Genomic DNA, 21866 nt, shown 5'->3' with positions numbered 1-21866 from the left:
CTCTGAACCTTTGTCTCACAATCAAATAAAGATGATAATACCAACTCACAGGTTGTTGTGAGACGTGGCATAGAATGGCTACTCATTGTTCATGTATTCTCTTTTTGCCCAGGCAGATTTAATCAGTCCTTCCTCTGATCTATCACTAATTCTTGAACATTCCTTTAGTGTAGGAATCATCTTATGCTCTGATAATAATATGATCTGCACATTTGTCTTCTCTGCTCCCAGTCTGGAACATCTTTGAGGAAAGAGTCAGTGTATTATTTATCCCCAGCAAAGCAAAACCAGTTCCAAGAGAATAACAGATGCTTGATAAATATTTGAGAGAAAAAAAAGACAGGGAAAAAATGAGATTGCAAAGATGATAAGATATGGCTTCCATCCAAGAGAACTTCACAGCCTAGCTGGGGAAGTTGGCCTGCGTACAACTCAATATAATACACGTCACGTTGTGATAAAGGCCATAAATATAAAGAAGGCCAGATTCAGAGGCAGTGGTTTAGACTGGCAAAGAGTAAGTCTTCACAGCGGAAGAATAAAGTCACAAAGGGAAAATTCTGTCCTGCTTACATGGGAAATGTTCACAATTCTAAAAGACTTTAGAACATAGTAGGATGGAAAAGGAAGAAGATAAAATAGTTTCAACATATAAGAATGTCATTTGCTTATTGTGATGGGACCAATTTAGCTCCCTAATCCAAAACTGCTTTTTCACCTTTTTTTGTTCCCTTATTTAAAATTCAGATCGCCATAGCAAGAGTGGTACTTTCAGGCATTGTGAGTTATTGACCTAAAATTATTTATTATACCACTGGAGGCCAAGCCTGGGGCATAAAAAAGCATGGGTTTTGAAGGAGAGAGGAAAGGATTTAAGAGTAGAAACAGGGAGCATATTTGGAGAACTGTGGTGAGCAGCATGGGTGAAGAGGATGTGGGAAGGCTGACCTCAGAGTTGTGCTTTGGACAGCAGGATGGAGAGAGCAGAACTGAATTTGTGCCTGTGGACCACTTTCATCTGAGCCTTGAGAGACTCCCACATAGTAACACCAGCATCCTCACATCTGCCCGCTCCTAACCTATCCTTGGGGGTACCACAGTGCCCAGGTAACTTACCCCTTTTGTCAAAGACATTTTTTTTTCTCCTGGGGAGGACTTTTAGGTGAAATCCCCATTTCACAGGGACAGTGCTTGCACACTGTCTTCAGGCTGAGGCAACCTCTCAGACCCTCGCCCTCAACTCAGCAAATATCTCTCACAGTGTAGGGTTCTGCATACAGTCCCTAGCCTCCACACCCTTCCACACCCTAGCCCAAGTCCCCCATCAAGAGAGTTATCATTTGCCGAAAGAAATCCTTCAAGCCCAGGGCCTACCCCGGTGGCTCAGGGATGAAGATTCCACCTACCAAAGTAGGAGTCACGGGTTTGATCTGTGGTCCAGGAAGATCCTACATGCTGCAGAGCAACTAAGCCCGTGCACCACAGCTATTGAGTCTGTGCTCTAGAGCCCATGTTCCCCAAAAGAAAAGCCACCACAATGAAAAACCCATGCACTGCTATGAAGAGTAGGCCCCACTCTCTGCAACTAGAGAAAAGCCTGGGCAGCAATGAAGACCCAGTAGAACCAAAAGTAAATAAATCTTTAAAGTACTTTTCAAAAAGAAATTCTTCAATCTCAGACTGAACACAGATTTACAAACAATAATTTATTAGGGAAGACAAGCCTACCTCCAGCAATATGGAAGATAATCAAATCTGGACTCAGTAGAGATAGCAAAGCACTGCTTGAAGCCAGAGGACTTGTTAATGTATTTATTTAAAACCTACTGTAATGCTTAAAAACATAAACTCTAGATCTGCATATGTGTCTTCAAATTCTAGCTCAGCCCATTCCTAGCTGTGTCACGTTATACACAATCCTTTAATCTCTGAGTGTCAGTTTCCGTATCTGTCAGATGAATAATATTATCCACCTCACCGAATTGGGGTGAGGATTAGACAGATCAGTTATGTAACTAAGGACACTGGTTAGCATATAAGGGCTCAGCTCGTATTAGTTATTATTATCATCATTATTATTCCTAATCACAGATTGTATTACTTCTAGATGCCTGGCTTGTAGTTGATGAGTCATGGCATTAATATTTGAAAGAATTACTATTCTCTCTTCACCTCGCTTTACATGCACTTACCCTTCTTCACTTCATAGAAACACAAAATCACCTACTTAAATGTGCTCTTAATGCAGTTTCTAAGTTCAATGTCTGATGTGTTCATTCCCCACTGCCATCCATGTCCATCACTATAAATATGTTTCTTGAAGATGTGGACATTCCTAAAGTCTGGGGAGGAAAACTGAGGTGGGGGACAGAGAGTTCATCTCTTTGACCACCCAACTGCTCAAGTTGAAAGCTGGGGCAAGGTGGTGGGGAAGGTGCAGAGTCAAATCCTCTGATGCACAATGTTTATAACATGAATCTGGAAGGGTGGGAAACAATGAGAGGCGTGAGACTGCCAGCAAGGCATATTCTGCCCTACTGAAAGGCCTTCACTTTGATTTTTAGAAATATGCTTCTGCCAAAAGAAACACCATCAGAAACTGATTCTGTCCTCATGCTGCCCATTTATAATCCTTCTTACTATCAGCCCTGGTCTGAAACCTACAAGCGGTGTTTGTCAACAGTCTTCAGAGACGTGCCTTTGAGGGGGGAGCACTCTGGTTACCTGCACTCTGGCCTCAGTGAGGTTCACCCGGCGGGCAAGGTCTTCTCGCACAAAAGCATCTGGGTAATGTGTCCGCTCAAAGACACGCTCCAAGGCCTGCAGCTGACTGCTGTTGAAGGTTGTCCTGTTCCTCCGCTGCTTTCTTTTCTTCTTCTCCTCTGAGTTCAGTTGATCATCTGGAATACAAGAAATTGATGATGAAGGAGTGAAAGTCACGTCAGAGGTCTGGTTTATACTTCTTCACTGTATATCTACAGTGAAGCTGTTTCCTTGGCTCCCATGCTCATCAAAGTGCTAGGGCCAAATGCCACTTTCCCGATGCAAATACGGGTTTAATGCCATCAAGTTCATACGCCAAGAACCCACAGCAGTTTTGATGCTTGTTTGTTGCTTCTAAATCTTCAACCAGACCTGAACTGTCAGAGAGATCTTTTCATATGCTCCTTGAAGCCTGTTTTGTCAAAGAGGGCTAAAGAAATATTTTACTTCTCTCTATATTCTCTGGACATCTCCAGAGATGGGGAATGGAGAAGAGATTGCTTTGGACCTCGTTTGTCTTAGGTAATACTATGTTCATTCACACAGTTTCATAACCGAGGAGCCAAAAAATTCCCTGGTTATGTCACCTCAACAAACCCGCGTCAACACAAATGCAGTTATAGAGGAAAAGCTATATTCAAACAGATTAGAAGGATTTCTGTTTTTCCCATGCATCTTCCTGGAAAAAACAAATAATTCCTCACTGTGTGTGTTCACGGTTCCATGCTGTTGTTGAGTTAGGCGTCAAGGGCATCAGCTTAGATCAGGGCTAGTGCTACAACACCTACCCACCCCAGCTGATGCTGATCTGGAATTCACCAAGAACTCAAGAACAGTCCTGAAAGACCTCTGAACCAGTTTCACCCCAAATTTGAGCTCTAGGGCTTTGAGGTCTTAGGAACCTTTGGATAATCATGTCCTCAAGTTTTTAGCCATCAAGATTCCTCCTTGATTTTCTGAGTTCCCCCAAAGGCACTGTGGCCAGCTGGTCATCCAGCCTGCCCAGGGCTGTAAGAGAGTCGTGTGCTCTGTCCTGCTGCCCTCCCTCGGTCCAGCAGGAACGATGGACATGTGGAACTGAGTGGGATACCAGCTGTGCTAACATCACTGTCTTAGCCCTCACGCTCACACCCAAGGCACTGCAGAGCCCCTGCAGTACTCAGAGATCTGCAGCTTGAGTTGCTCAGGCCCAAGTCACATGCTCGGCCTGATGAACCAGACTCACACTTCAATTGCTTTCCCCACTCATCTCAAAGGAAAATACGAGGAGTGAGAGTGAGGATGGAGGGAAAGATAGCATGGCCACTTGTTCCACATTCAATGGAAGTAGCTCTCAAGTTGCTTTTTTTCAACATGTAAATTCTCCTGAGGACTTCCCAGGTGGCACAATGATAAAGAACCCACCTGCCAATATAGGAGACATGGGTTTGATCCCTGGGTTGGGAAGACCTCCTGGAGAAGGAAATGGCAACCCATTCCAGTATTCTTGCCTGGGCAATTCCATGGACAGAGGAGCCTGGAGGGCTAGAGTCCACAGGGTCACAAAGACTCAGACATGACTGAGCCACCGAACAAAAACAGCAGAAGTCTCCTGACCCTCTGTAACTATGAACACACAAAACACTCATGAAAACTACTAGTGTGACTCCTGATGTCCCACGAGGAATGATCCACACCTGAGCTATAGTATTATTACCGTAGACTGGGGGCATGTTCCAGAGTTGGGTGGGGATTCAAAGTGCAGCTTAAACCTAGGAACTCCCAGGCCAGATCTCTCAGTGCCTACCTGAGGCCTCCAAGACTTCTGATGAGAGACCACCTTCTTCACGAGTGCTGCTTCACCAGTGATGCCCTTGGAGCTCAGAATAGAGACTGCTCGTTCCCTCCTGAGAGGTAAAGCACCCGTATACAGTAAGTGCTTGCTGAATTTGTGTCCAGGGAAAATGTGAAACTTTCCCTGTCTTGAGGAAACTGTTTCTGTAGGGAAAAAACCATATGATCTCAACCCTATTCCCCCATTCAGTGTCTAAGACGCTGCTGACATTCATTCTTTCATCTTTATGGTTGTCTTCAGAATTGACCACCTCCCTGGTTCTTTCCATTGTGGTGCCTCAACCAGGAGCCCTGCTTCGAAGGCACTTCTGTGACACTCTCAATAAGAAAGAAGGTCAGGGAACCCATTATACAGAATGAAGTAAGCCAGAAAGATAACGACCAATACAGTATACTAACGCATATATATGGAATTTAAAAAGATGGTAATGATAACCCTATATGCAAAACGGAAAAAGAGACACAGATGTACAGAACAGACTTTGGGACTCTGTGGGAGAAGGTGAGGGTGGGATGTTCTGAGAGAACAGCATTGAAACAAGTATACTATCAAGGGTGAAACAGATCACCAGCCCAGGTTGGATGCATGAGACAAGTGCTCAGGGCTGGTGCACTGGGAAGACTCAGAGGGATGGGATGGAGAGGGAGGCAGGAGGGGGGATCGGGATGGGGAACACATGTAAATCCATGACTGATTCATGTCAATGTATGGCAAAAACCACTACACTACAATATTGTAAAGTAATTAGCCTCCAACTAATAAAAATAAATGAAAAAAAATAAAAAAGAAAGAAGGTCAGATCAGTGGCCTCTTGAGAATGAAGCCAATTTGATTATCATGATTTCTGGGCGTGAGTGACTGAACAACAATAGCAACAATCAAAGCCTGGAATATTTAAACAACACCCTTGATTTTACCACCATTTAGCTATTGGAAAAATTACTTTACAATAATGTCAACACTACAGTTCAAACACCTAGGATCATACATCTTTCAGTTGTTGCCTTGCATTTGTATTTTCCTTCACGTTTGAATATATGGAGGCATTCCTGCTGCTCCCATTCTCTTTCCAAATCTTATTGTTTACAGTTCTACATGTCTTGTGCTTCAGGTTTCCCTCTGTCTTGGTCATTCATGCCTTTATGACACCACCGCACCCGCGTTTCATGTTCCTGCTAAACAGAAGTCTGAAAAAATCTTTAACTTCCACACCAACCCCAGGCTGAGGCCAATTAGACAGACCCTGAGCCATTTTAATCATATAAAGGAAATTCCTTATTAATCCGATCCCATGATTTGCTTTCTTTCCTCAGAGGAACTGTTTTCACAGGTATAACCACAAATTCTAAATCCTTTATGCTGTTGGGTAAGCCCATTTCTTCTTGTACTGCCAAACTGTGATGGAGAACAAGAAGGTTTTATGTTTTGTTCTTAGTGCTACAACCTGCTACATAATCTCTCAGTAGTTCTTTGAAATCTTCCACTGTTCACTCAAATTCCACTGACTGTCCACCAGAAACCACCAACTCCCCTGATGTGGGGGTAAGGGAAGTGGAGAATTATAGTTTATGACAGAGAATAAATAGCTATGATGACCTGAAAGGATTCCAGCAGAAGTTTCCCAGTAAATGTCCTTGTTGTTTTTAACAAATGAAAACACCAGTCCAGATCATGTTGAAGGTGAGAAAAGACACACGGATGACAGGAGTCCAAGGAGTGTGGCTCTGGTAAACATCCTTCCGAGCACAAGGGTAATATAATAGGAAGAGACGGTGAGGGGGCAGCAGACACAGCTCAAGAGGCAGCCCTGGGCTTGTCTGTCTTTGCTCACTAATCACGAACTACGAGCTCCCTGTTTTCCCCCAGGAACACAGAACAGGGTCCAGTACAGTCTCGTCAGCGGCATGAAAGGAAATGTGAACATAATAGACAAATGTGAGACATTTGAAACACCTGCGATAAAGACTTAAACTATAAACTCTGGTTGAATATAGGGGAGAGAAACTAGTGTATTTTTATTATTGCTGGAGTATTATCTTTCTTGTAAAAACAGCTACTATAAAAGGTCAGTTTAGAAGGATGCTGTTCAAGGATACTGACAGCCAACTGGATATCAGGAAATGGCTAATTCTTTGGAATTCTGGAAGGGGCTTCCCTGGTGGCTTATATGGTAAAGAGTCTGCCTGCAGTGTGGGAGACTACGGCTCGATCCCTGGATTGGGAAGATCCCCTGGAGAAGGAAATGGTAACCCACTCCAGTATTCTTGCCTGGAAAATCCCATGGACAGAGGAACTGGGCAGGCTACAGTCCATGAGTCAGACATGACTGAGCGATCACTCCCTTGGAATTCTCTGGAATGGGTAGGATTCCCAAAGTGCAGAGTAACCACAGGGGGGTGGTGGCTGTTGAGTCGCTCAGTTGTGTCCGACTCTTTCACGATCCCATGGACTACAGCCCACCAGCCTCCTCTGTCCATAGGTTTTCACAGGCAAGAATGCTGGAATGGGTTACCACTTCCTTTCCCAGGGGATCTTCCCGACCCTGGGATCAAACTTGTGTCTCCTGCACTGACAGACAGATTCTTTACCACTGGGCCACCAGGGTACATGGATACATATTTATCAAAATTACATTTCAAATCCAAGGTGTTTACAGATTTTATGGAAGATTATGTTATGATTGTGTAAATTTCAAGAACGTAGTTATTGTCATGCTTTCTAACAAAAACAAGCAAAAAAAAATAAGATCACCTGTTTATATTATTAACAGATGAATTTTCACTTGATTCATGAGTCATAAAATATTGGCCCCACATAAAACCAGAGAAATTATGTAATTCAACCCTCTTATTTTATAGATGAGGTCAATAAGGCCTAGAAGAATGAAGTGATTTGCCTCATATCACAATACAAGGTGAAACTGAGCCAAAGCTAGAAGCCAGGATTTCTTTATTTTTAATGTAAGTATAGTTGATTTACAATGTTGTGTTATTTTCAGGTATTTTCACTGCAAAGTGATTCAGATATGTATCTGAATTTTCTCTATATATATTATTTTATATATAGTATGTATTTTATATAATATTTTATATATAATATATAAAATTGCATATGTCTGATATATAATATTTTATATATTATAGTATCTTATATATGCAATATATACAGTATATGTACAACATGTATAAAAGAATGTATACATAATTTTTCAGATTCTTTTCCCTTATAGGTTATTATGAAATATGAGTATTGTTTCCTGTGCTATGCAGTGGGTCCTTGTAGCTTATCCATTCTATATATAGTAGTGTGGAAGCCAGGACTTCTATTTCCACCATACTTTTAAGTGCAAATGACAATAGACGCCCCACGCAGGAGTGAGACAATTAAGTCAGAGATATAAGTAAAAAAACACTACCCTGGGAGAACTCTGTATGGGAAAAAGTTTTATCCATACTAGCCATATAAAGAGGGTCTCAGGAAGGGGGTCCATGTGTTCTACATGTTATTTCTGCCAGAAAAGCCATTTTAAAAAATGTAACAATTCTCATCTAGGACGGCTACTTTGATCGAGATGTTCCTGGATTTCCCTTTTCAAAGGCCTCTATAAGTCCTTGCTTCACCAGTTAAGTATGTGCAGGGTTACTTTCACACAGTAGTAAACCCTTATCTTCTATCTTCTCCCCTCATTCATATTAGCATTTCTTTTTCTTTCCTTTTAGGACACAGTGCAAAATCTGTTTCCTATGACACACTTTAATTCTACTTTCTCTATAAAATTTGCTGATACCTCCAATCCATATTGATTCCTTCATATCTCAATTCCTATACATATTTTGGTGTATAATCAAATTTTTTTAAAAGTATGATTCATTTCTTTCTATGCAAATATTTTATCACCTCAATGCACTCAGGTATTTCTATGAAAAAGACATAAAGTCTTTTGATAAATTAAGTGACAATAAAATTTGAAAGAGTAGAGTATTGTGGTACAGAAGCAATTTCAGAAAATTAGAACCTTGGTGATTTGTGTGTGCATTTGTCGCTGTCATGTCTGACTCTTTGTGACCCCATGGACTGTAGTCTGCCAGATTCCTCTGTCCATGGGTTTCTCCAGACAAGAATACTGGAGTGGGTTGCCATTCCCTTCTCCAGGGAATCTTCCCAACCTAGGGACCAAACCTGGGTAGGATGCACTGCAGGTGGATTCTTTACTATTTGAGCCACCAGGCCCCACCCTGGTGATTTACCTAAAGTTTAAGAGGTTGAATCATGTCTGAATTCCAATTAGTCTTTTTAACAGCACATAGCAAATAATTAGGTTAACATTATCTTTTTGTCCCTGGATAATTTTACCTGTGGAGGAAAAAAACCATTCTTTTACCATGTTTCTTTTTTAAATAGCTTCATCATCAGATTTAGAGATGGGAGAGAGCTGTGTGGTTCTGACTCTTCCCTAAATGAAGAAGCTAGTCCTTCATTTTTATCTCCTATAAGATAAACAGATCTAAGATAATGAATAATTGAAACAAAGGGGAGGAAGAGTCTTAAAGAGAATGGAGTTTCCGATGGAATAGGATGTTAGAATACTTATCAAGCTTCTCTTTAGAAAAGAAAGCTCTAAATTCCAGGGAGGAGACCCCTCAGGCTTTCATGGAGAAGTTAAAGAGAACAATAGCTCTGTTCTTGACTCTGGCTTGAAATTCACTCTGAACTTGACTTGGGACTGCTGAAGTTACCCTGAAGGGAGGGTGGAGAAGGCAGGGAGGAGGGCCAGCCTCAAGCCTGAGGACCAGACTGCAGACAGTGATCTCTCCTCCCTAAGGCTTTGTACTCCCCACTTGGGCTCCAGTTAACTCCCAAAGACCCTGACCCTCTCCCGCTCTGTATCTTGTGGGAGACTTGAGATTCCAAATCGGTCAGCCAAATGTAATTTAAAGGTACAGCAAAAACATATTTTAGGGATAAAATCTGAAGGAAAAAAATGTGTTTCGTATCCCTGAGTCACATCCATTTGAGAAGAAATCTGATGCAAGAAGATAAAACGCCAGCTTCAGTAGCAAAAACCAACCACCACATCAAAGCCTGTCATCTGTCTTTTGGTTGAAAACATGGCAGGCAAGCGGATCTAAAGAGGAGCCCGCTGATCATTTTATGGGCATTGGAGAATGTTTTCAAAGGAACTTATATTGCACAACAACTACTTACTTTAATGGGATTTGTGTGGTTCAGGCCCTGTAACCTTTGGAAAATTGAAGGGAAGTATAATTGTAAAAGCCACTAAAAACTGTTTAGCTTTTATTGCAAGGCTTATGAAAAGCAGTGAGATACAGCTGTGGCATTCATTTGCGTTTCTTTGGTTACACTAAGCTCCAATTCTAATTAGGACAGCATCCTTTTAATAAGTGCTCCGATAAATGGCACATAGGTCCTTCACTGGGATGACTGTAGACTGAGTTTAGCACATCCCAGTGACCAAAGCCAAGTTCAGTAGCACATCCATATCTCAGGAGCATACCCAGGATCCTCCACCACTGGATGCCAGCAACTGTCAGTAGGGGCCAGGTTTTTTAGCACAGGGAACTCCACTCCAATGGGGTGGAATGAAACAACACTGCCAGTGTTATGCGGCAGCCTGGATGGGAAGCGAGTTTAGGGAAGAATGGATACATGTGTATGTATGGCCAAGTCCCTTTGTTGCTCACCTGAAACTGAGTTTGGGGAAGAATGGATACATGTGTATGTATGGCCAAGTCCCTTTGCTGCTCACCTGAAACTATCACGACATTGTGAATCAGCTCCACCTCAATGCCATCTGAGGGAAGCCCCACTTATGACAGAAAGAGAAGAGAGAGACAGAGGAGTAGATGGTTGGATGGCATCACCAATGCAATGGAATTAACTTGGGCAAACTCTGGGAGATGGTGGGGGACAGGGAGGCCTGGCATGCTGCGGTCCACGGGATCGCAAAGAGTCAGGCACGACTTGGCTACTGAACAACAACAAAACCCCAATACAAGATAAAAAGGTTTTTAAAAAAGAGAGTGACCAGGTTTCAGCCAGTACAAACGTCCAACTGTACAGCTGTGATTTGTCTTACGGTGAACTATCACATCTCGGCTGCCAGAAGCTGAACTTTGCATGATGGTCGTTGACGAGTATATTTTTTCCTTTATCGTCAACTTGGTATACACGTGGTTTACTTTTAGTTAAGTATGAGTCGTAAACCTTGGATTGTAGCATTAAAACACCTTAAATATTTGGAGAGTATACATTCTTTGCAGAAGAAAATGCTTTAGAAATGTGTAAAATAACATTATTTTGAACGGGTTTCACCCAAAAGATGGATCAGTGACTCTGTGTAAAGTTATAGTGGTTTCATGCAGATTCGGGTAAAAGTTGAAAGCTCTCTGGGTATAGCCAAGTCTCATTTGAAATAGAAAACACTGGTGAATATGAGGCATCATAACAGTGTGTACTGCTCTTCATTTCATCTTACACGTTTCCTTTTACCTCTGTAGAAAATCCATTTCCATAGAGTCAAAACTACCAACACAATCCACATCACCTTATCTACTTTAACTGTCTTAAGACATTTTTCTGAAAGGACTCCTGACCAGAGCCTTGAGGATATCTGGTAAAAAGCAAGCCTTCCCATGTGGCCCTATTGGGACTATGTTGCTAATTTCCCCCATGTTGCTCTGGGTCTATTTTAGACTTTAATTTCAGAGTACAAAGTTTATGTATTTAATTGAAGCTCTTTCCAATGCTCAGTGAATACAAATTAGTGATCAGATATAAAACATTCATATATTGGAACTATTATCATAGGCATACACAAAAATATTGGCTTGGCCAAAAAGTTCATTCAGATTTTCCCAGTTGATGTTACAGAAAGCATGAACTTTTTGGCTAACTCAGTACCTTCTCTTTGATAAAGACATAAAATCCTGGCTTCAGATATGTAAACTACTCCCAATTTCTCTATGGATGAATCACTTATTTACCCATTTTTCAATTCATTTCCGGATGTCAAGAAAAGTGGAAAATGAGAGTGTTTCCATGAGAGCCAACTAACTATAATCGGGAGAGTACGGTGGAGTAGAGAGGCGAGGTCACTGACTTGGTGATCAAAATGACCTGTGTTCTCCAATAGGCCCTGCTACTTTACCAGCTGTGTGGACTTGGGTAAGACGCTTTACTTCTCTGAGCCTCCATTTTCAAAACAATAAAATGGAAGAAAGACTATCTACTTCCTCGGGTCATTTGAAAATTCAACAAACACAGAGCAGGCAGACAGACTAACACATAGCAGTCAATTTCTAAGTGGTGGATTTTACAGCTACCACGGCTGCCCTGATTTTTCCTTGGAGAGGGACTATTCAAAATCACTGCCATTCTTCCTTTTTTCTTCTGTTTTTTTCTTCTATTCACTGCTTGCTGGTATCTAAGTGCTCACTAAGAGCTCCATCACAGCCTAACTGGGGAGATGGTGAGAAAAATATTCAAATATGTTGCTATGGCTTAGTTAGGTTTGATGGGGGAGCATCGTTGAGATCTAGGGAGCCTGAAAAATGAGTAAAAACTTCATAAATTAAAAAGAACTGAAACATGACCATAGACTCAAAATTGTACATGGAAATCATGCCTTGAAGTTTCTCCCAAAAGCACCATTTGGATCTCTTTGCTACCGCTAATCAATTTCCTGGCTCTCTAACAAGGCAATTTTCCTTTCTCAATACAAATTTTGAAAAGAAACTTTCAGAAAGCAGGCAGATTGCAACACTCAAAGACAGGTAAGCAACCTACTCCTTTAACAAGTCATCTCACTGAAAATGAGTTTAAAAAAAGAGAGACAGGAAAAAGGAAGACAGCCAAGAGCTAAACCCAGGCTATGAAAATTCAATGATTCCGCAGGCTGTTTGCCTTGGGTTGACTAATTTGGTTGCCACATGTCTAAAAACACAAAAGTTGGGTCATATTACTCAATATTTATTCAGTGACTTTTTTTTTTCTAAATGTCTGAGCGCCTTGGTGAATTCCAAAGGGATACAAAGAAACCAAGGAAAGCAAAGTTCTGGGAAAAGAGTGCGTTCTGACTGAGATTTTAAAAGCTTTCTAAAATTGCAATATTCCAGGTGTGTGGTCCCCTTGGAAGCGCGGGGCATATGAGTAGGATTACAAACAATGCTCCAGAGGAGTCATAAGCCACTGCCTTCCTTGGGTAGCATTTTTCTTTTGTAGTAAGGCTTGTTGTCATTTTGTAAAAGACACAACATCAATCTTGACATTAGCTGTAGAAACTGGTGTCTTCATGGGAGGCAACTACCATGAGTCATTTTTTTAAATGATTCATTTTTGGGGGGTATAAAAATTTAATGTCCGGAAGAAAAATATGGTTAAAAAAATAGGCTTCTTTTAAAATATATAAAGCTGGAGGCAGGTAGCAATGAAGGAGATATACATAATTATAGGAAGTCAGCTCAGCTCTTGAAAGGACAGTAGTAGCAGAACAAGACTCTTTTACTTGGATAAAACAAAAGACAATTATGAGGCATTTTAACACTTAAGAATAGAAGCAAAAAAAAAAAAAAAACAAAAAAAAAAAATAAAAATTAAAAAAAAAAAAAAAAAAAAGAATAGAAGCATGACTTATATGTCCTTATGTTTTTCATCTCAAGTTAAAAGGACAGATGCCTATAGCAGAGAAAGTCACTGAGAACACAGAATTAGTTTTTCCTCACAATGAAGATGGAGCCAAGGATAATTCTGTAACACTGTCTACAGTAAGTGAAGAGGGCTAGAGAGGAAATTAAAGCCCTTCTCAGGTATTACTCTGGTCTCTGACATCAAACTAATATGAAGACTAAAATTTGCCAAAATGGTCAGCATGAGAAGATTGGTATTTTTAAACAATGTTTAAGAGAAGGGAACTTAAAATTCTCTTTAAAGAATTAGAAAAGCTGAAGTATAACCCGTGATTTAAAGTCTGACATTTTTTGAGAACTGTATCACACTGTAACATCTCTAGGTTTCAACTTTTTTGTCTGTAAAATGATTTGCTTTAAGATATAACCAATACATTTATTTAAATTATAACAGCTAGGTGCACACATTTCCTCCTATTTTGCTTTAAATTCTGTTGAAGCAATTGTGGAAATTGACAGTTAGGGGCTTTAGGTTAGCAATCAGGAGCTCAGATCCTAACTCAATAGGATTAATGACCAAATCTCTGATGTTAGACTTCAGTGTCCTTACTGGAAAAATTATAGGTTGGACTTGGTAACCAAGATCTCTTTCAAATCCAGCACTGTGGGTTTTTAAAATTGCTTTCGTATTATCAGTATCTAGCCCAATAGAAAACTTTTAATAATTGTCTGTTTCAGGCAACAACTGAACCATGTTCTTTTGTTTTTGTTATGCTTTTGGTTTTGCTTTGTTTAGTTCTTGTCTTTTGGAAAACCTTTCACTAGATGATGCATTGGATGAAGACTGTTCTGTAATTACTCATTCTGGGAGGAAGCTGAAGTGATTGACCTCTTCCTCCATGCTCAGAGTACTCTGCAGAGATAGATCTTCAAGTTGAAATTAATGTGAATCTTTATTTTAAGAGAAATTAGTTCACCCATTAAGTATAGTCTAGGGAAAGAGGAAATTTAAGAGGCTTCTAATAGCTCAGTTGGTAAAGAATCCGCCTGCAATGCAGGAGACCCTGGTTTTATTCCTGGGTCAGGAAGATCCCCTGGAGAACGGATAGGCTACCCACTCCAGTATTCTTGGTCTTCCCTTCTGCCCACAATGTGGGAAACCTGGGTTCGATCCCTGGGTTGGAAAGATTCCCTGGAGAAGCGAAAGGCTACTACTCCAATATTCTGGCCTGGAAAATTCCATGGACTATAATCCATGGGCTCACAAAGAGTCGGACACGACTGAACGACTTTCACTAAGAAGCAGTTATTTTAACATCAGGTGGTGCTAGTGGTAAAGAATCCACTTGCCAATGCAGCAAATGTGAGAGATACGGGTTCAATCTCTGGGTCGGGAAGATCCCCTGGGCATGGCAACTCACTCCAGTATTCTTGCTTGGAGAATCCCACTGACAGGAGCCAGGTGGGCTACAGTTCATAGGTTCGCAAAGAGTCAGATACAACTGAAGCGAGTGTTCAAAGGGGGTACAAAAAACAGAAATGAGAATAAGACTATTTCTACTGACTTCTACTACCATGGGTTGGGTGACAGCAGACTTACTGAAATACTATGTCAACCACTTTAGACTAATCCCCAAATTGGTGCCGCTAACAACAATCACACCTATTCTTGACCTACACATCCTCTCACTATCAACTTCTTTATTCATTCAAATGAATATTAAGTGTCTACTACAAACCAGGCAAGTGGATGCTCTGAGAAATAAAGAGATATTACGCATAGTTCACCTTCAAGGAACTTTATAATTTATTTGGGAAATGAGGCCATGGGCACTTGAAATATAAAGTAATAACAGAGAAAAGATATTCCAGTAGATGTGGTAGCCATCAGACACAGAAGTGGGCGGTGAGAAAGCGCAGTTAGCATAAGCCTCCCTCTGCCATGTGTGAGTTCAGCAACACCTTCTCAGCTGCATTATGACTTGTCACTTCATTCACCCCATTCCGACTGTGCAACTGATGATGTGACAAATCACACCTTCCTCATTTTTCATTCATGTTCTTCTTTGATCTTATATGTCTTTGCCTAACCACACATCCTAGGCCTTTCCCTATATCCACTGACTCTTTATATTGATGTCTCCTTCTCCTCCACGTCTTGGTTAACCTGTCAGCTCTTCATAGAGACTTTTCTGATCACCAAGCAGAAGTAACCTTGATGTAACTATTTCCCTTCCAGCATCTGAATGAACCTTATGCTTTGTAACTTGTGACAATTTGTAATTATTGTTGTTGGTTGGCTCACACACTAGAACATAAGCTTCAAGGGGGCAGGAACCTTTTCTGACTTTTAACTGTAGTATCCCACCCTCTAGCATTAGTGCCTGATATACTTTAGGCTCTTGTCTTTGAATGACTGAATCAATATATGTTAACTGTGCTTGGTGAAAATGCCTACTCGGTACATCTGGTTGATTCACACTCAGCCATCAAACCTGACAGCCCTTTCAGGGATGAGCTTCTATAAAGTCTTGGCACACAAACTTTCCTGTTATGAAGGGTTACTTCATTCTCTACAAGGCATGTAAATTGCAGAAGCATGTGTTATCTGGGGCTTTCATGCAATTTCTTTGTATGTGACTCCCCATCAGTAATTATCTCCCTAGTTAGAAGAAAGCCTTGAGGCAGGTAAGTATGTAGAACAGACCTCTATACATCTCAGTAACACTCATTAAATGTTTGACCTTGGTGATGATGGCACATATGGAATTATTGAACATTTGAGTCCTGACCTGATATAGTTGTATCTGTTCTAAAAATACATGTTTAGCTTTAGGTTGTATTCTCTTCTAGTTAGTCATTTCTAGTCACTGTGTTTCTGTTACCTTTCACTGGTAAAGGAGCTTGGGAAAAAGCATGACTAATTCATTCTCCAACATACAAGAACATTACTGTCTGTCAACCACACCTAAACCTTAATTATATGGTGATTTCCTCTCTAGGGATATGTGACTTTTAACTAGTAACGAAGATGATGCACTAAGGTCATCTGAGAGAAAAAAAGATTTTGGGCAAAGCACTCAAAAATCCATGAGGGACAATCGTATTCCACTGAATCATGTCCCCTGCTGTTGAACAGCCCTAAAGAACTCCTTGTTAATAGGTGACTCTGTCTGCCTGGAGTGGAAATCTATGAGTAATCTCTGTGTCACTGTGACTCATGTCATAGCCACCACGTCCAACTCCCCATCATCTGGGGGTTGCCGAGAAGACTTTATACTGCTCAGCTCATAACAGGAAGAAGCCAGGAGAGAGGAAAGACCTAATAACAAGTTTTATGATTAAAAAGAAGATAACTAGAAAAAGAGGATGACCAAGGGTAAGAACAGTGGCTTTTTAGTCACCACCTAAATGACTCTCCTCCTTGACAGCTGTTTCTAATGTGCCTTCAATGCAATACAACCATTCTTCCTTCCACATCCTTGAGTCTTTTTTTAAATATTTCTCTACCTTGAGGTGTTTTTTTTTTTCTCCAGCTTTTAAGTTACTTTCAAGAAAGGACTTTATAGCAATATGCTGAACCAACAAGAAAGACAAACCAGGACAAACTAGAGTTGAATTCCACTACAAAACCATTCTTTAGTCACTGCTAGAACTTTCATTTGCTGGTTTTCTTCTTCTTTCCCCTCTATTCCTCTGCAATTCTAATTAAAACGGTGTAGGATTTGACAATGTGGTTAGCTTACCAAAAGGCAGAACCTTTGAAACAAAGTATCTCTGAAATAAAATGGAAGATTTTATGAACTCAGGTGACTCACAAAAAAAACCCACAACACCACCATAATATGGATTTGGTATGTAGGTGGGAGAAGAGATTTTGAGGGAAAAAATGATGTTTGCCATAAATTGGTTGAGGAAAGTGTGCATATGGTAAGCTGATCTGGGCAGGTGAGACCATCCTAAATTGCAGTTTTACATTTTTGAAATCTAGTCAAAGAAGGAGTTACCTATAAGGAAATCAGGTCCCTTTCTGGCTATTCAGTTCTGCTTTGCAGACCTGCTGGCAGTCTTCTTCACTTTATTCTATCTGGTTGTTTTCATACTAAGATTTTCCAGAAGTAGTGGTCATACCTCCCTTGAAAACATCATTAAATTCTTTACTAATGATCTGTCAATTTGGGAGTAAAGCTGCTTGGCTGGAGGATTACCGTGATTTTCTCTCCTGGAGATGTCCAGTTTTAGCACCAGCCTCAGCACTTCCCAAAAGCTGAAAGGGCACTAACTCTGTTGGCCACTAAGCCTAGGGGGTCACCAGGTGACATCAGCAGAGTTAACTCTTTGACTAGCGAGTCTAATTTTATATCAAAGTTTATCTAATTAGTCATAGCACCAGATCAGATTTTCACAATAGTGATGTCATACCCTTTCCTAGCAATCTGATACTCATGTCTTCATAGAATTTTATTATAAAGACAATTTTATATAATTGTCAGGAGTGGGGTGGGGAGGTACTCCAGAGGGTGAAAAGTCAGACAACCTGGGTTCTTGACCTGCCTGGTTCTAAAAATTCATGTGATTTTTTTCCCTAGTCATGTGATCTTAAGGATGTACCTTTGCCAAGCTTGGTTTCCATCTCTACTATTATCAAACAGGGCATGTTATTAGACTTTTTAATATCTTTTCCTGATTTTAAATTATAAATGCTTCTTCAAATAGTTGACCAGTGAATAAATCTGTGCCCTCAGAGAGGTATATAGGATAGAATAATACATTTGTTTCCTAATTATCTCAAATTTTGGAATCTATGATTATATAATTCCATAGATACACATTTTTGTGGTCAAATTTGTAGTATTCTTGATGCTTTAAATAACATTACTGATGATCTTTGTGGATGTCAGGGTTATTTCAACACTGCATAGATGCTCATTTTCTTTTAGATAAACTTTAAAGAAAATGTTCAGATTTAGCAGGTATTCAGACTCAGACATGACCGAATGACTAACACACACACACACACACACATACACAAACAATTGAACAGAGAGTAAAGATGAAAAAACATTTTATAAAGTTCTGAAATTTTACAATAATCTGACATTTAAAGGTGGAGGGCATATTTTATAAAACGTCTGTGTGTATGTGTGTGTGTGGGGGGGGGGGCCTGTGTGTGTCTGTATAAGTGTGTGTATGACTCAGCTCAGAGAATCCTGGGTTGAACTTCAACAGTGCTATATACGTGAGAACCAGAAGCAGACCCAATTGCCCACAGTGGAAAGGACCAACTGTTGGCATTGTGAAAGATGTTACTTGTTTGGGCTCTCCATGTAGCCCACTGATACTGCAAAGACCTATCGTTATTACTTCGTCTCATACCAGCTGTATCTGGTAACTCACTTTGACACATTAGTTTCTAGGTAGGAGCTCCCGGACAATGGCTCATGTCATATCAGTGCCAGCTGGACTCAACTGTAAACAACAACAACAAAATCTTAAATAGATATTACAGATGTTTAAAATTTAAATAGACCAAGACAGAGTGTATAAAGTTCCAAGTAAGTCAATTGCCAAGTTGTGCTGGTCGGTACCACTAAGTGCTGTATCAATGTGCTTAGTCACTCAGTTGTGTCCGACTCTTTGCGACCCCATGCACTGTAGCCCACCAGGCACCTCTGCCATGGAATTCTCCAGGCAAGAATACTGGAGTGGGTTGTCATTCCCTTCTCCAGGGGATCTTCCTGACCCAGGGATTGAACCAAGGTCTCCTGCATTGCAGGCAGATTCCTTACCATCTGATAGAGTCTTAAACTGCTACATAATGTAGACACAGGAGGGAAAGTGACATAGAAGGAGTAGACGTGTGTTAAAGATGAATCACTAAGGAGGCTTTTCATTAAATTTGGAGAGTTTATATATTTACACCATCCCACCAGGACCCAAGTAACATGCAAGCCTTTAGAACCATTCACAGTACACGTTTCAAGGTCCAGACCAAAGCCACTAGGTAGGTTTTATGGGTCCCTCTAGAAAAGAAGTTTCTTGTCAGGGCTGGAAAAATAATGTTACAAGGGATCCAGTAACAACAGAATTTAGGCCTGTTAGTTACATTGCAAGTTGATGCCTCTTCCAAAAGGAGAGAATCCAAAAAAGCAATTTATTCCCCAGGCTAAGAGAGTAACTCTGACATTTAGGATTAAGAAGAGTTTGGTGTGTAGTCTGTCATACACAAGGTGCAGGTCTGTTGGGGCAAATCTGTCTACCATTTTATTTGTTTCAACAAAGACTATCACAATGGCGAGTTTCTCCAGGATCATCCCCAGTGGGGGCTCAGGACAGGAGACAGGAAGATGTATGTCACTGGTTCTCCCAAGTCTAGTTTGCTTTGCAAGGTTCCTCTAAGCATACAGAACAGCTGAGAAGGCAAGTTTGCAAAGAGTCCTATACAATGACTACAGTGACCATTGGGCAATAAATCAATTACATCTTTGTACCCTACTTAACCTTTGGATATGATGAATATTTGGAGTGTGTTTTTTGTGGTCTCAAGCCAGAAGTTAACCACAGCCTAGAGATTTTTAAACCTCAGGAAAAGAACTAGAAATCTGTGTCTCCCACTTTATTCTCAGTGCAGTTGAAGAGCACAGAATTCCATTAGAGAGAGACAATGTAATTGTGTCCATAACTTCTGAAGGTTGAGAGGCTGCATTTATATGGTGTCTTTCTTCCAAAGATCATAAAGCACCTCACATATGTTATTTCATTTATATTCCAAATGTCCTTATGGTATAAGAAAGGAGAAGAGCACTTAATACAATTTTAAGGGAAAATATATATTAATAATTTAATACAGTTCAGCAAAACTAACATTAATTTAATATACAAGGGAAACCAATGTTTGTTAGCATTCGGAATTTTAAAAGGACTGTGGAAAAATTCATTATTTTTATCTTTAATGAAAAATGTTATTTTACTTGTCTCAACTCTTCTTGATCACATTAATTAATTATTCTCTTTTCTTAACCATAATTGCTTTAAGTGCTTGGTTCACACATTTTGACACATTGTTATACAGTGTACCATTATCTCAATATCTACCTAAAGGGAGATCGTGGCATGTATTGGAAATGACACTAACTAGAAGACAGAGCCTTGAGTGCCCATCCTGTCTGCCCCTCACAATCATTCAACAAATTCACATCCTTCCTATGCTCCAGTTTCTTTACTAATAAATGAAAAAATCTTAATGGACTATTGTGAGGTTCAAAGAAGATGTCAAATAAATAAGACACATTATTATAAATGCTGTGAAGGCAGAGATGATGTTTTGTACCTTTCTTATCTATTTTCCAGGATCTGGTGTGATGTTGCATTAATATGTTTTCCCAAGTACTTAACTAATATTTCTTAATTACAGAGTTACTGAGTACTTACTGTTTTCCAAGAATCATTTTTCAGAACTTTATATGGACTATTTTATATTTCATTAAGAGGTCATATTATTACTATCCTCATGTTGCAGATGAAGAAACCTAGGCTGAAAGGGATTGAGCAGCCTGACCAGGAGCACAGAGCTGACACCTGACTCTTGGCAGTTTGGCTACAGAGCCTAAGTTCTAAAACGCTTTACTCTGCTTGTCTTTCATAGAACTGGCATTCTTTCCTCAAAGAATGCAGAGATTAGGAAACTTCCTTCCTAAAGCTATTAAAAGACAGAAGAACTTTTTAAGAAGTGCACAGAAATTTGTGGGCATGTGTTGGGTATAATTTTAACTGAGAATTTGAAATAAATATACCAACTTCTTTATATACATGATTGGGTTGCAATCGTATGATTTGTATAAGAGCTGTCTCATTCAGAGAAATACCTCTGAGCATTTGATTTGGCAAAATATTAAAACGCTGAAGTTATAGCCTACAAGATATTTCTATTCTTCTCCTGATCAACTAGTTACAAATTCTTCCCAGAATCATGGGAGGATAAATCTAATTATGTACAAGGCCAATGGGAACAAGATAATTGCATAGATCTAGTACCCATCCATTACACTCAGCATCATCAATCACTGAACTGCCACAACCTCAGCTTTCTGGAATCCCCACGTTGTTTGAAATACTCTGCTATTGCCATTTATGGAAGAACTATATTATACTGTCTTTGTCTTAAGTGTTATCAAAATAAAATTTAAAAAGTGTTTATCCTTGAAAGGATGTGATAGAACAATGGAAAACATTAGGAAAAAAAATCAAAATTCAACATCATTTGATGTGAACATAGACACCAGAACCTCAATCAAAGGATCTGGTTAGCCCCACTAAGAAATTAAGTCGGGTAGTTCTCTTTTTAGTTTTTTGTGATGGAAATTACATTTGTTAGCAGAAATGTGTGCTGCTTTCCCCTCACATATACCTCACACATATGCCAACTCCACAGGGGGGGAATCTGACAAATGTGCAGTTCTCGAACAAAGCAAGCAAAGCATTTGGCTTGAGTAGAGATGGAATGATCAGTAGCCAACAAGTTAAACTGAGTTCATTCCCAAAGTTTATATGAGCCCTTAAACCATGGAATTAAAATTAAATTGCAATGATGAATCAATTCAGATTTTCTATTTGTGTTTTCTTTC

General features: G+C 40.0%; 1 protein-coding gene across 4 annotated transcripts in view; it reads right to left on the bottom strand.

Moving 5' to 3' along the window:
• The window catches only part of PRRX1 (paired related homeobox 1), an 83411-nt gene that overhangs the window by 21717 nt on the left and 39828 nt on the right, over positions 1–21866 (bottom strand). For all 4 annotated transcript variants that reach the window (XM_065935684.1, XM_065935687.1, XM_065935686.1 and 1 more), the window contains exon 2: positions 2725–2900. In XM_065935684.1, the coding sequence (XP_065791756.1) occupies positions 2725–2900 (176 nt within the window). The remainder of the gene's footprint in view (positions 1–2724; positions 2901–21866) is intronic.

The sequence above is a fragment of the Muntiacus reevesi genome, chromosome 5 (assembly GCF_963930625.1).
Source record: "Muntiacus reevesi chromosome 5, mMunRee1.1, whole genome shotgun sequence".
NCBI classification, from domain to species: Eukaryota; Metazoa; Chordata; class Mammalia; order Artiodactyla; family Cervidae; genus Muntiacus; species Muntiacus reevesi.
The sequence above is the reverse complement of the archived record's forward strand: the minus strand, read 5'-3'. Positions and strand labels throughout refer to the sequence as shown.